Raw genomic sequence first — 13010 nt, forward strand, 5'->3', positions numbered from 1 at the left:
TTTCACTGTGTTGACGTGCGCGCAGGCGCGTCTCTTTCCAAGGTATATTTTCAAATACTTGTGTTAAAACGGGCATGAGGGTTCAATTGGAAATATGAAGAAGCCGCTATGGAAAAGGGGCCTTTTATTGTTGCGCAATCCAGGACGCGTTGTGGCTTCGGCGCCCCCTGGCGTTTCTTTCGTAGCGGCGACACTTCCCATGTCGGTTTTCTTGGGCGGCACCGCTCGCCGGCGGGCGGGCGCGTGTCACTGCTGCACTTCCAAGAGTTTGAGCTCGTCCAGCAGCTGCTGCTCCTTCTGCATCTTCTCCAGCTGTAACAAGAGCAGCAAGCGAGTCAATGCGATGCGGTGCGGGCCTCCCCTTGCCGACATCACTTCCTGCGCCGCCGCAAACCAACAGGCCATTAAGAAGGAACAAAGAAAACATTGACGTTGGCGTGAGGTCTCGGCTTTCTCCCCGCTTCCAATGGCGACTTTTGAGTCCTTCGCATACGAGTCCCGCTTCGCAACGCGGTGCAGACGTACAGCTAGTTAATTCCCCAATGTCACTTTGCGCACCAATCTAAACTCTGAGCGGCATCCGACTCTGCCGTACTTGGCCGGCCCCGCCCGGACATGCCACATCTCAACCTGTCGTTTCTTGCTCCTATGGCATTTTCATCTCCGTCGCCACTTGAGCCAGACGACTTTTTGGGCTTTTCTCGTTCCAGGTGAAAGCGAAGCTTTTTTTGGTGGAAGAGCCGAATTTGCAGCGAGTGGGCCTTGGGCGCAAAGCCTTCCCGAGAGGCCTTGCATGCCATATCGACTGCGACAGGCTCCTTTTTCTGAGAAGGGGCCGAACGAGCGGGCCGGCCCCGAGGTGACGGGAGCTGACCTGGTTCTTCTGCAGAACTTTTCCACCCGCTTGTTGCTCTTTCAGCTCTTCGATCGCTTTCAGCTTCTGCAACACGCCAGCGGATTAAATCAGCTTTTGGACCAAAGAACAAGAGTCCGCGCAGACGAGTAGGTTGGAAACACGTGGCCCGGTGTGGACAAAGCTCACGCGACTTGCTGCTGACCTTCTTTACGTTCTTGATCTTCTTGTCCGTCTCAGGGTCGCCGCAGGTCTCCGGCAATCGGCAGGGGGCGACGTGGGCGGGGTCGGAGGGCGGCTCGGCCTCGGACTTGCTCTCCTGCGGCGGAAGGGCGACGCAAAGCATGACCAATCAGCGCTGCGCCGACCGCAACGTTGCATGGACAAAACTTGCTCCATTTGTTGCCGTGGTGACATTCAAAATCAAAAGCAAAACTCGCGGCAACGGTAGATATTGCCGTGATGCAAAAGTCAAGCATCAAACTCGTCGAGATGTCCGCCCCTTGATGCGATCATATCATGCAAGGTTTTGAACTGTTGTGTGCTAGCGTCAGCAAGGAAAACAACAACAACAAAAGGGCAAACGTGTTGCCGTGGTAACAACAAGAGCATCCAGTAAAAGCTTTCATTTGACTTCACCTGCTTGGCGGCTTTTCGAGCTTCTCGTTTCTTCTGATTCTTCAGCGCCGCTTTGGACAAATTCTTGTCAGCAGGACGCGCGTTCTGAGGCGCCTCCTCCTCGTGCTGGCGGGCACACACACACACACGCACACGTTTGTGCACAAAGGCCGACATGTTGGCGTGGCGATGTCACCTGACCAGTTGTCACGCACTTGACTCTCACAACCCGGTGAGCTTTTGCGCACTCACCAGCCTGGAAGTGGGGGCGGCCGGGAGGTGCCTGAGCGCGGGCGGTCTGTAGGCCTGGGCGGGCGCGGCCTGCGGGGCGCCGGGCCGCGCGCTCGCCGTCGGCTGGCGGACCGGTCGCTCTGGGAAGGTTCCGTCCGGGAAGGGCCGCCAGCGGACTTCCCACAGCTCCGCCCCGCCGGGGGTCTCGTACGCGTGCGCCACGCCGCCCGCGTAGTGGCGCACCTGGAAGCCGTTGCCCACGCGCAGCCGCGGCGAGCACGTGGCCGTGACCACGTGCTCGCCGTCCGGACACCAACTGAAGTGAGTGGCGTCCGCGGCCTGACTTTTGCACACCTGAAGGGACGGATGCAAGCGCGCAAGTTTGCGTGTGCGCCTTCTTATGACTTTGTTTTGGCTAGAGTTTCTTGCCGTGCGGCGCTCCTCACCTGTTGGTACTTCTTGGCGTCCCAAACTTCCATCTGACCTCGAAGATTGCCGAATCCGGCCAGGACCAGGAGGTGACCCTGCGGACTGGACCCGCCGGCCGTTAAAGAGGGGCTCCTCGGGAAGCGGGGACAGACGCGCCGGCGTGTCCTCACCTGTAGTAGGCGGCGTTGCGAGGGCCGGTCCCAAAGTCGAAGACGGCGTCACACTTGAGGTTGAAGACGGTGGCCTTTGCCGGCATGAAGCCGTAAACCACGCAGAACTCGCTCGAGTTTGGACTCCAGGCCACGTCGTAGATGGGGCCGTTCTTGGCTGACGGAACAAAACAAAAAAAAAAAACAAGCCGAGTCATCTCATCTTGCCCCCCCCTCCCATCCAAAGTTCCACTAGGAGCCCATGACAGACACGCACACACAAAAAAAAAGGGCCGCTGGTCAAGCGCCAACTCCACCAAAGCGTTGGACCTTGGAGGCGTTTGACTTTTAAACAATTTCACCGTTGCAGAGTTTGACCCGAATTGTTTGATTTTTTTTTTTGGGGGGGGGGGGGGGGGTCGCTTGACAGCTGCCACCACATTGCCACGAGCAGAGCTTTCTCTGCAACATCTCGAGAAGTTTGGCGGCCTGCTTTCTCGGACATCAAATGGTCGGCCCGCCGTCATCATTGTGTCCATCGTTAGCGACTCACGTAGCTGCACGTGCGCCGTCTCTCCGCCGACGTGGAGGTAGTGCAGCGTCTGCTCGCCGTAGTACGAAGCTCCGCTCTTGTCCACCTCGGTGCTCGCCATCACCAACACGGCCGACGCTGTCGCAACAAGAAGCGCGCGGGTCAGACTAGTCGGGGTCTTGAGACGGGCGGAAACCTTTTGCGCCTTCAATACATACATTCTTGCTGCTGGAGGCTGTAAATTTCCCCAGTGTGGGAAGAATAAAGGATATCTTATCTTATCTTATCTTATCTTATTTGCCCCGAGTGAGAAAGCGTCCACCGAGTCAGGACCCGACTTCAGGTCAAGCAAGCAACTGGTACCAACGTGCAATCTCACTGCGGTCGAGTGCCATCTTTTTTGGACCGTACAAGTCCTAAGCTGGGCACCGCCGGTGTGAGTGGCCCCGGTGTGACAGCACACACCCTCCACCCCTACCTTTGTTGTTCCACTGCATGTTGACGCGGTCGGCCTTGAAGAAGCTCTTGGTGGCCAGGGCGGCGTCGGGCCCCACCAACTGCGGGTACTGGAAGATGCGCACAAACGACGGCGCCCCTTTGCTGCCAGGGACGTACACGCACACCTGAGGCGTAAACACACACACACACACCATGGTAATCACCAACGGGGACGAGGAAGCGGGTGGGCGTAGGAGAGCAGACGAGCATTTCATCGGTCACCTTGCTGGGATGACTTCCCGGCGAAAGCTCAAAGTTTGAAATTTTCTGCAAGTGAAGCTTGTTGGCGATAACGTCTGCACACAAAGATGCTTTAGCATTAGCATGCTAATGCTACATGGCCATTAGAATGTGTGACTGATGCTATGTGTATTAGCCCCCCCTCCCCCACACACGCACACACAAAACCAAATCGCAGGCACACACATCCAGCTCATTGAAGGACGAAGCACCGGTTGTGTGTTAGCATGTGTGGCTAAAGTGCGTTTTGGAGTGCGTCGTTACTGAAATTGTTGTCCTCAAAGAAGTGCAGCTCGTTACTGACGATCCTGACGGCCATCTTCTCGTCTCGGGACCAGCTGGGACACCTGCGCGAGCGACATCGGCATCAAGCCAGGCCGCACGAGCGACATCGGGGCGGCCGCTCACCAGCAGTCCGCCTTCTTTTGGAACAAGCCTTTGAGCAGGCCGCCGCCGGGCAGCTCCCACAGACGAAGGTTGCCGTCGCCCTGGGCCTCCTGGCCGCTCTCTGAAGACACAAGCCGCACCTTGCTCATTCCCGACCGCCCCCCCCAAATAAAAACACAATTCTGAAAACCCCGATGAAGATCAATGATCGTCTTACTGCTGTAGGGCTGCCAGGTGACCAGGATGTTGCCAAGAGGCGAGAACTGCAGCATTGTCGTCTTGGGGAGCTCCAACGTGGCCACCGACGAGCCGTCCGACGTCCGCGCCACCGACACGCTGGCCCAATGTGCGACAAAGTCAACTCCGGGCAGCCATGCAAGCTCTTCTCAAATGTAATGCCTCTACATGCATCAAGGTGCACCCCAAGGTTCCGGTCTAGAACCTACATTTTTTCCCTTGATGGATATGTGTTCCCCTACTGTCCTTGTCAGTGGACGCTCAAGTTACAAACTTCATTGGTTCCGTGAACCCATTTGAAACTTGCAACATTCAGAAATCGAAGTCCTATTTGAAATGAACGGAAATGCAATGAAGCCTCAAAATTGAGTTATCAATTAACGAAACCTGGATTGTTGCTCCCTTGAAAGGGAAGCCGTCATCTCACCGATACCCCTCTTCAATTTCAATGACAAGTTTATTGTCAAATGTGCTCTCTGCGTAACATACAGCACAGATGTTGATTCTTCAATAAAGAGAGTGAGTGACTGAGGTAAGAGAGATTCATCACAATCAGTGCAGGCGTGGTGGCCCCTTAAAATCTCCGACTTACACTTTTCCATTGCACCATGCCAACAGCGACCCATCACGGCTGAACGTCAGGCAGCGGCTCGCACAAGGATCCCTGCGTGTCACACACACACAGTCATATGCTGTACGATGACAGCACAAGTGATGTCATTGATGAGACCACCTGGGGAAGGAAGCGTGCTCCTGGCAGGTAGGGGTACTGCAGAAGAGCCATGTCCCGTCCGACCCCCTCACTGAAACAAATAGATAGATAGATAGAGATAGATAGATAGCAATGTAAATAAACAGTTGACATTTCCATTCATTTTCCCCATATTACCAAGAAATGGGCGCAGGTGTGGAGCATAAGCTTGTCAACAAAAAGTACTGTATAGCAATTCTGAAAAAAAAATCTGCAAATTTAATGTTGGCAGGCACGAGTTGATGAAACAAAAATGACTTGCACCGTCTCAAATCCCAGGGGCAAAATGTAGCCATTCAAATATTCACTTGTATAGCGCTTTTCTGTCTCCGGTTCACATGTGCTTCGTTATTAAGTTGCTGATTTGACGTCGAGAGTACGCGTTAGGTTCGGTTCAAACAGAAAAGTCAAGAACGCTATAAACGAAGCGCAACACAACTCCAACGTTGGAAAATGTCAACGAGGCTAAAAAAGTGAAATAGGTCGAAGTAACGAACCTGCTAGCTGAGGGACTGGCGGCGCCATGTTTTTCACGTGCCAGAGGCGGGACACACTCCAACCGGTAATACGTCATTAGAAGGCTCGTCGCTCACTGCCACGTCAGCGTGGAAGTCGGGTTTAGGGCCACGTAGCTATGCGGTTTATATTTTAACTTGAATGATGTGCCCCAGCTGAGCATTGCTATGTTTTCTTTTTCAAACAACAATGATCTTAGGCTTAAACTGACTTCATTTCCAACGCTTTAGTGACTTGTTTGATTAAACGGGGCGGGTAGCGAGAGAATCCATTTCACGAATACTCACTCTGTTTAAAAATAAAAGTCTACCGAGTCACTTACAAAGCGCGAGAAAACGACGCACCGAATACATCTTTCTATTAAGTTCAACAATAAAAGTCGAAAGTATAGTCGAAATCAACACGGACTCGTATCTTTTCTCCAAATAGTGTCAGGATTTCAACCCAAAGTTTTATGTTGAAATCGTGTTTCGGAAGTGAAGGTGGGCACGTCGACCTTGATGTGCCAAGTCGCGATGTGTGGGCGGGCCTTTGTCTTTTTGAGTACGTCGACGGTGGAAAGTCGCTCCCACTTCGGAGAGATTCTCAGCGAACCGTCGCGGAGCAGCGAGGAGCCGAGAAAGGATCAAACTCGTCAATCTGACACTTGAACGACAAGATGGTGGCGAAGCAGAGAATCAGGATGGCCAACGAGAAACATAGCAAGAACATCACACAGAGAGGAAACGTGGCCAAGTCCACGGTGAGTCCAGCCAAAATCGCGCAACACGTCACGTCACAGTCGCGATCGATCAGGAGTCTGTTCTCGGTTCGCTCCGTCACGTCGGTCAGAAAATCCAAACTTGACGATCGCTGTTCTCCAAAGTAAAAGCTGATGTTTGCAAATGTCTCGTTTAGATGGATAATCGGCCCGCTTTCATGGCGGGCGACAGAAATCGCAAGACTGACATCAGGACGATTTGAGTGGAGGGGCAACAATTCATCGATTAACCAACAAGTAATCGATTCGCAAGTGAATTTGCCATTTTGACCATCGATTCGCTTAGAACGCTCTATATTTCGAATAAATTGCTTATTCGAGTCAGTTGCGGCCCTAAATTAAAGTTGGGGAACAAGGCATCTAAATGACGACTAGGTTCTCATGAAACAATTGGTGCCGTCGGTACGACCGTTATTTTGCATAACTCACTGTAATCAATAAAACTCAATTCGTTTTTCGAGTCTTGTGAATGATGGTTTGTCATTCACAGCCTATGTCTCCAAAATACAAAAGTACGCCGTGGAAAGCTCGAGGACAGACAGACGCATATAAACTCAAGTCAACGGAAGATGCTTCAAATCGATTGTTCCTTCCAATAATTGGCTACAATTTGATTTTGCATTCAAGCGTTTGTCCAAACGTTTCTTTGCATCGCGGTCGAAGCAGCAGCAGTTATTGTTTAGTCGCTTTACTAAATGACTTCACCACACGGGCGGCTCGGCGTTGGAGTGGTTCCCGCGTCGGCCTCACAGTGCAGAGGTGCCATTCTGGCTCCCTGCGTGGAGTTTGCCTGCCTGGCTTTTCTGCGGGTACTCCGGTTTCCTCCCACATTCCAAAAACATGCGTGACAGGTTCATGGAACACTCTCTAAATTGTCCCGAGGTGTGGGTGTGATGGTTGTTTGTCTGTGCCAGCGATTGGCTGGCAACCAAAGAATGGGCTGAGCGGTTGTCGCGACAATGCGATTGTCACTAACGCTCATGTTTTTCTTTCAGAGGAACCTGACGGATGACAAAGGCGTCGGACCTTGGCTCCTCGCACTCTTCCTCTTTGTCGTTTGTGGATCAGGTAGCTTGGCTTAGCTTGTGCCTCTTTCAGCCTTCGCCTCTCGGTGCTCCTCGCGCCGTTCCCAATGGGCTCACCTGCGCGGGTTCCCGGACCGTGGGAAAGTAGCATGCGAGCCAGGCCCCGACTCCAGTTCGGCTCGATACGCCAGGATTTTTCCAATCTGAAAAGATGATGATGACGTTACCCGCACATCAACATTTCAAAATCGGGCATTGAGCAGTTGTGGCAAGGTGAAGAAAAAGCCAGCTGGCTTTTGGCTCATCCTGCGCGCGCCTCACCCGTTCCGTCAAATTGGCCAGGAGCGTTCCTGCAACGCGGCGCTCGTTATCGTAGCCCGAGACCGTATTGAAGCTTGAGATTCCGACACCCCAATTTGGGCTGGCAAAAGTTGAACACGTTAAGAAGCGGACCTTGTCGAGTCCGGCTCATTTTGGGATCGATTTACTCTGAGCACGCATCATCTTGGACGTCCTGTAAGATTTGAGGCGTTGACGTCCTCACTCAGAAGAAAAACTGTTCGATTATCGTGTGGTGCGTGCAGGCTGTTCCTTTTTTTTCCTCTCTACCCCCCCACACCCTCTCTTCTTCCTCATGTGTGGCCCAATGACAAAATGGGCAAGCGTGGGCCGCGTCAAACTTTTGAGAGAAGTTTCGACTTCTTGAGATGCTTGCCAATGTTTTGAAGTCTTTCTCACTATTTTGCGTGCGTGCGTGCGTGTAGCTATCTTCCAGATCATTCAGAGCATCAGGATGGGCATGTAGTGATGACATCATCACCACGCGGCCCCGATGTCAGCTGTGGCCGTCGCGCAACCGCAACAAATTCCCCGCACCCCTCCCAGCTGCTGCCCCCGCCGATACATTCCTGAACTTTGACCTGCCATCATTCCTGACCGGACATCCCCCCCCCCCCCCAATCACGCATGGACACGTGCGCGCTCGTTTGCCCAACGTGTCACCGTGGACGACCTTCTCACCGTTGTTTGTCTAAGTCCCGCCCCCCGTTGATGAGACCTTATTGGACAGATGGAGGGGCGGGGTCAAAGTACACCTGACGACCGAGAAGGAGCACGCATGTGGCTGGGCGTGAAAGAGAATAAAGTTTGATTTCCGCACCAAGTCTAAGTGTGTGCGTGCGCGTGATTCCAATTGTAATTTGTCTATGCAAACAAATGATCGATATAGGAAAAAACTTTTTACCCCCGCCCACCCCCCATACAAGCAAATACCTGAACGGATTAAAAGGTGCTTCTTAATCCCAGTAAGATAAACAACAAACTAAATTTGAAAGGACATTTTAGATGCAGTTTGGGCTCAATAAAATCCAATGCTAAAAAATAAAAAACTGAAATGTCATCTTAAGTTTCTAAAAAAAAAAATGTCCTTTTTTTTTTACTTTGTCATACATAAATTGACATGCATTCATTTGGCTGTTGCTGTGCGGCCATTCAGAAGAAGGTCGTTGAAAAAAATACTAAAACGAAGCATTAAAAAATACAAACTGAATTTCAAAAAGGTGAAATCTGAAATCAAAACTGACAATGAAAAATGCGCAATGTTCATAACCGTGATTTGATCATCGCGCACTGTTCTGAAAATCAAGCGGATATGATCGCGTTTTATTTTGAAGAGTTCGAACCACCGCTCCAACCTTCGGCCTTCAGTGACGTCACATCCATGAACACACGACAGTTTAGGTTCGTCAAGCAGCACTTCATTTCAGGAGCATTTAAAACCATCAAGAATGCATTCATAATTAAGAGCAGGAAAGTCCATTTATAGATAGTGTCCAAAATAAAAAGATGATTTAAAAATACCAAATAAAATGCCTCCCAAATGGCGCCGTGTGATCTTAAACAGGTCTGTCCAATAAATTGCGCAATGTGGCAGTTTCATAGAAGGCGCCAACCAACCAAACGACAACAAAACAAACTATCCTTTGAAAATAAAGTGAACAGATCATTTTGAGAATAGGCTGCACAACAGCAAATAACTGAAAATGTTGAGCAGCTGAGATTGAACAAACTTTTGTGACTGCAATGCGCCATTATAAGCTGCGGGTGAGCAGATTTATTTGATACATTTTTTGTATCTTTGTCATTTTATTTCGTTACCCTTAACTTAATACCAACTTGTAAAATACAATTCATTGACTCACCAATGTAGTGCCTGTTCACCGAGCCGCACATCTACGCGAGTGTCCCCAAACGTTTTGAAACGCACCGTAGCTTGCAAGTGCCCGGCCGCGCTCCGATGTTTCGTCGCCGCCTCGGTAAAACAACTTCAATTGGGAAATCCGGCGGAAGGTCCGTCTTGTGGAAAGTAGTCCCGCAAGCAGATCAACGTCTTCTCCTTCGGCCATTTTGGCTCCAAATGCAGCGACGGCTCCCTCTAGCCCGAAGGCGCGCGTCCAGCGTCGACGTAATCAGCCCTTCGAACTGGCCCCGGTGTGCAGACTCGTGATCTGATTGGCTATTGCAAGCTGACTGTGCCCGTTCATTGACAGCGCACAATGAACTTCAGATGAAACGGGGCCTGCTCCGTTTCATCTGAAGGCCCCGAGCGACTCGAGTTTAGCCGGCAACGCAAGCTAGCTGAAATAGGATTGCTTAAACACTCTACCGTCATCATATTATATTTTAATCAAATAATTTTAAAATAACACCGAAAGCCACTCCACTAAGTGGAAATAATATGACGTCAAGAATACAGAGAATCAATTTGTTGACATATTGATGAAAATAAAATAACATCAATGAAATTGATGCTATTGGAGGAATGTTTAGGCCAGCAGAGAAGGCCTCGCTGGCCCCGAGGGTCCGCCACTGGAAGTTTCAAATTCCAAAGTTTCAGCTCAAACAAGCGATGGAAGCAATCTTCTGATTTCTACCAGTAGGGGGTGCTACAAACACCACAACAACATTCATTTGCGCTTGCTTGAAATGATCGATCTGAACACACAAAGCGACGTGAAACTTACTTTTCGGTGAGTATTTTGCGGTTTTCCTTCCTTTTCTTCTTAAGTGGCATTAGTGCGCCCTCCGGTGGACAATATGAGCATCAAAAGTTGCCTTCATTGCACCTCATCTGTTCCCAACCGGTTCTGCGTTTTAAGCGTGTGGGAGCGGTAAAGGTATAGGCAGGTAGGGGGCACAAAATGGAATGCAGGTCAATAAAGTAATCACGAGGTAAAACGAGGGCTCACCGGAGAAAGTCTTTTTGTTTTTTCCTTTTTGGTCACCAGAGGAGTGATTCCGGCAGTCTGCCGCAACAAAAACGCAGCGACAATCTTATCATCCAGAAAAGCTTTTATTTTCTTCCCATCCGCCCTCACTCAACGTCTCACGAGATGGGCCGCGGAGCCCCTTTGCGCACGCGAGGAGGAGGCGAGATTTGGCCGACATTGCGGCAAGAACCAAGGCGGCTTGAGCTGCGCCGGCCGTCACCACCAGCTGAAGGTGAGCGTGTGGAAAAAGTCATAGCTCCGCGCCAAGAAGTTCTTCTCCATGACGTAAGGCTGGACGTGGACCGTGTAGCCTTGACTGCGGATGTCCTTCTGCACGCAGTCCAGCAAGTCGGCGGCGGTGGGCCCCGCGTTCCAAGGTCCAAAGGTCACCACCGAGTCCTTGTTGGCTCGCAAGCTGCCGATAGCGTTGTCGTAGCAAGCCAAGTCCTCCTCCGTGCGCAGAACGCAGACCACCATGGTCGAGCGGCGGCAAGCCACCGCCTCCGCCCGGGCGATGCGGATCAAAACCTGCGGGGGACAACAAAAACGGACTCGGGCCTTCTCAAGAGTTTGGAAAACACGACCGCTGACTTGAAGTGTCTCGTCGCGAGCAATTGATTGATGAGATCTATTTATTTTTTGTATCAGGAAGAAGAACTGATTTGTGTCCTCGCAGTGGAAGGTGAAGACCGACCTCAATGTTCTCCTTGTAGTGCGGCACTCTGGCCAGGAACTGCTGGCGGCCCACCATCTCGCCAAAGAGCACGGGACTCTCCTCCAAACGCTTGGCCAGCGCCGTCAGGTTGTAGTGCAACGACTCCTTGTGGACCTGGCGGACATCGGCACGCGGCTACGTCACGCGCGTCACATGATGGAAATTCGTACATCATGACACAAAACTTTTATACTCGACACACACAAAAAAATGGACTCTGTCAACTTGCGAAAGCTAAACTGCGCGCTTTTGTTGGAATCGGTTTTGGACCGGAAGCAAGTGTGGAGGGGGGGGGGGGGGGAGTGCCACGCCTAGGCCGGCGGTACCTGCGGGATGTTGTGGACGGGCAGTCGTTCGGACCTGAGGAACTCCAGGACGGCCCCAAAGTGTTCCCCGTGGCGGTCCAGGAAGTAATGCCCCTGCGCATCCTTGGGGAGCTTCGGCGGGCCGCAGAACCACTCGGCCAGCTTGGACTCGGGGTACTTGGTGAGCGTGCCCACGCTGGTGCAGAACCTTTGGCCCCCCACGTTCAAGTGCACCACGCGCATGTGCTGAGGACAAAGACAAACGATGAGCCGCAAGACGAGTCCTCGCGCAAATGCGGCTTGCGGCTCGACTTTGGGAAGCTTGCGGGGTGTCCTCGCGGGCCGCCGTCCTGCCGGTTTTTCGGGAGTAACACGCCCGATTCAAACGGGCAGGATCGTTCTCCTGCTGCTTCGGAGCCCATCGCCCGAATCGGGCGTGTTGCAAGCCGGGAGAGCTGCGACACGCAGGACGGTGGCTCTCCAGGCCCGAAGCTGGACTTGCCCGATTCAAATCCATGTCTTGTATTAGGTGGACAGTACACGTCATGAAGGACGCTTCGCTTGCAAATTACATTTCAAACCTAGGGGCGGGAAGACGGGCACCGTGAAGATAATGGAAGGATGGCTACCCACTGGACGGGACGGACTTCCCGTTCTGATCCCGCAAAAGCAAAGCGGCTCAACGATGCCGATGTTTATTTTCAATTTCCCTTTCAATTTGTCTGCGCCACTCCGGTCGAGCCACTTTTTTTTGTCGTTGTTTGCTGGTGTAAAACAAACGTTGGCGCGATAATGGATCCGACGCAACGACGCGAAAAAGTTGTCGAGCGCCACCTGCGACCCCCCCCGACACGGAATGGTTACTTTTCACGTTCGGCGCGAAACGGATACGAGGCAGCTTTGTTGGTCTTACTGGAGGCGTGTGTTCGGCGCATTCGTCGTCGGCTTTCGAGCCCGCTTGGTTCATGTTTGCTCCGCCGTCGAACAGGTGCGGAGGGGGCGCGGCCTGACACGGATGTGGCCTTGCTTCAATTTACGCGAACGTTGATGAAACGAAAAAAGGGGAGGCGCCTTGACGTAGCGCCTGTCCAATTTTTACCGTAACCCCCCGCCCCTCCAATGAAAGAAATGTGGACAACGTTGGAGATCATTTCTTGTCAAGGGTCCGCCAATATTGCTTACAATCGTTGAGGCAGAAAAGTGCTCTATCGAGCAAGCATTCACTTTTTTTTTCAAATACCGGTACTTCGTTGAAGAACCAATTCATTTATTCTAACTCCAACCCGCCCCCCCAAGCAAAATTGCAAATTTCTAATTGTTCAAAGTCATTCGTCAAAACGCATTTGGAAAAGAACGTTTCACCGAGACACGACTTGAGTGGTTTTATTTGGACATTTTTGGTCATACTGTAGTGCCCAAAAGATCAGTCGACCCCCGCCCCCCAAAAGAGAATGGATGCCATCATTGTAGGAGGGATTTCCCGTTTTTTATGGCC

At 51.7% G+C, this 13010-nt stretch overlaps 3 protein-coding genes across 5 annotated transcripts; 1 reads left to right on the plus strand and 2 right to left on the minus strand.

Annotated features, from left to right (window-relative positions):
* Positions 1-107: 107 nt before the first annotated feature.
* On the minus strand, positions 108-6076 carry eif2a (eukaryotic translation initiation factor 2A). 3 transcript variants are annotated; one of them, XM_052078153.1, is made up of 16 exons: positions 5938-6076; positions 4908-4977; positions 4767-4838; positions 4155-4273; positions 3959-4058; positions 3815-3897; positions 3533-3606; positions 3291-3435; positions 2834-2950; positions 2302-2458; positions 2149-2233; positions 1724-2056; positions 1493-1597; positions 1059-1172; positions 875-940; positions 108-312 (listed from the first exon to the last, which is right to left on the minus strand). In XM_052078153.1, exons 4-16 carry the CDS (start codon positions 4207-4209, stop codon positions 247-249), a joined length of 1500 nt encoding a protein of 499 aa, XP_051934113.1. In that variant the 5' UTR covers positions 4210-4273; positions 4767-4838; positions 4908-4977; positions 5938-6076; the 3' UTR covers positions 108-246. The 3 variants fall into 3 exon arrangements, with proteins under 3 accessions (XP_051934113.1, XP_051934111.1, XP_051934112.1); XM_052078151.1 differs by lacking the exon at positions 5938-6076 and adding an exon at positions 5423-5679; XM_052078152.1 differs by lacking the exon at positions 5938-6076 and adding an exon at positions 5064-5086.
* Positions 5965-8389, plus strand: LOC127608800 (stress-associated endoplasmic reticulum protein 1). The gene is made up of 3 exons (XM_052078186.1): positions 5965-6183; positions 7197-7269; positions 7991-8389. The coding sequence occupies exons 1-3, from the start codon at positions 6100-6102 to the stop codon at positions 8029-8031; spliced, it is 198 nt and encodes a 65-aa protein (XP_051934146.1). The 5' UTR covers positions 5965-6099; the 3' UTR covers positions 8032-8389.
* A 2170-nt stretch (positions 8390-10559) lies between these two features.
* Positions 10560-12584, minus strand: kctd14 (potassium channel tetramerization domain containing 14). Its single transcript, XM_052078178.1, has 4 exons — positions 12429-12584; positions 11537-11761; positions 11190-11324; positions 10560-11023 (listed from the first exon to the last, which is right to left on the minus strand). Exons 1-4 carry the CDS (start codon positions 12480-12482, stop codon positions 10712-10714), a joined length of 726 nt encoding a protein of 241 aa, XP_051934138.1. The 5' UTR covers positions 12483-12584; the 3' UTR covers positions 10560-10711.
* Positions 12585-13010: the final 426 nt, after the last annotated feature.

The sequence above is a fragment of the Hippocampus zosterae genome, chromosome 10 (genome assembly GCF_025434085.1).
Source record: "Hippocampus zosterae strain Florida chromosome 10, ASM2543408v3, whole genome shotgun sequence".
NCBI classification, from domain to species: domain Eukaryota; kingdom Metazoa; phylum Chordata; class Actinopteri; order Syngnathiformes; family Syngnathidae; genus Hippocampus; species Hippocampus zosterae.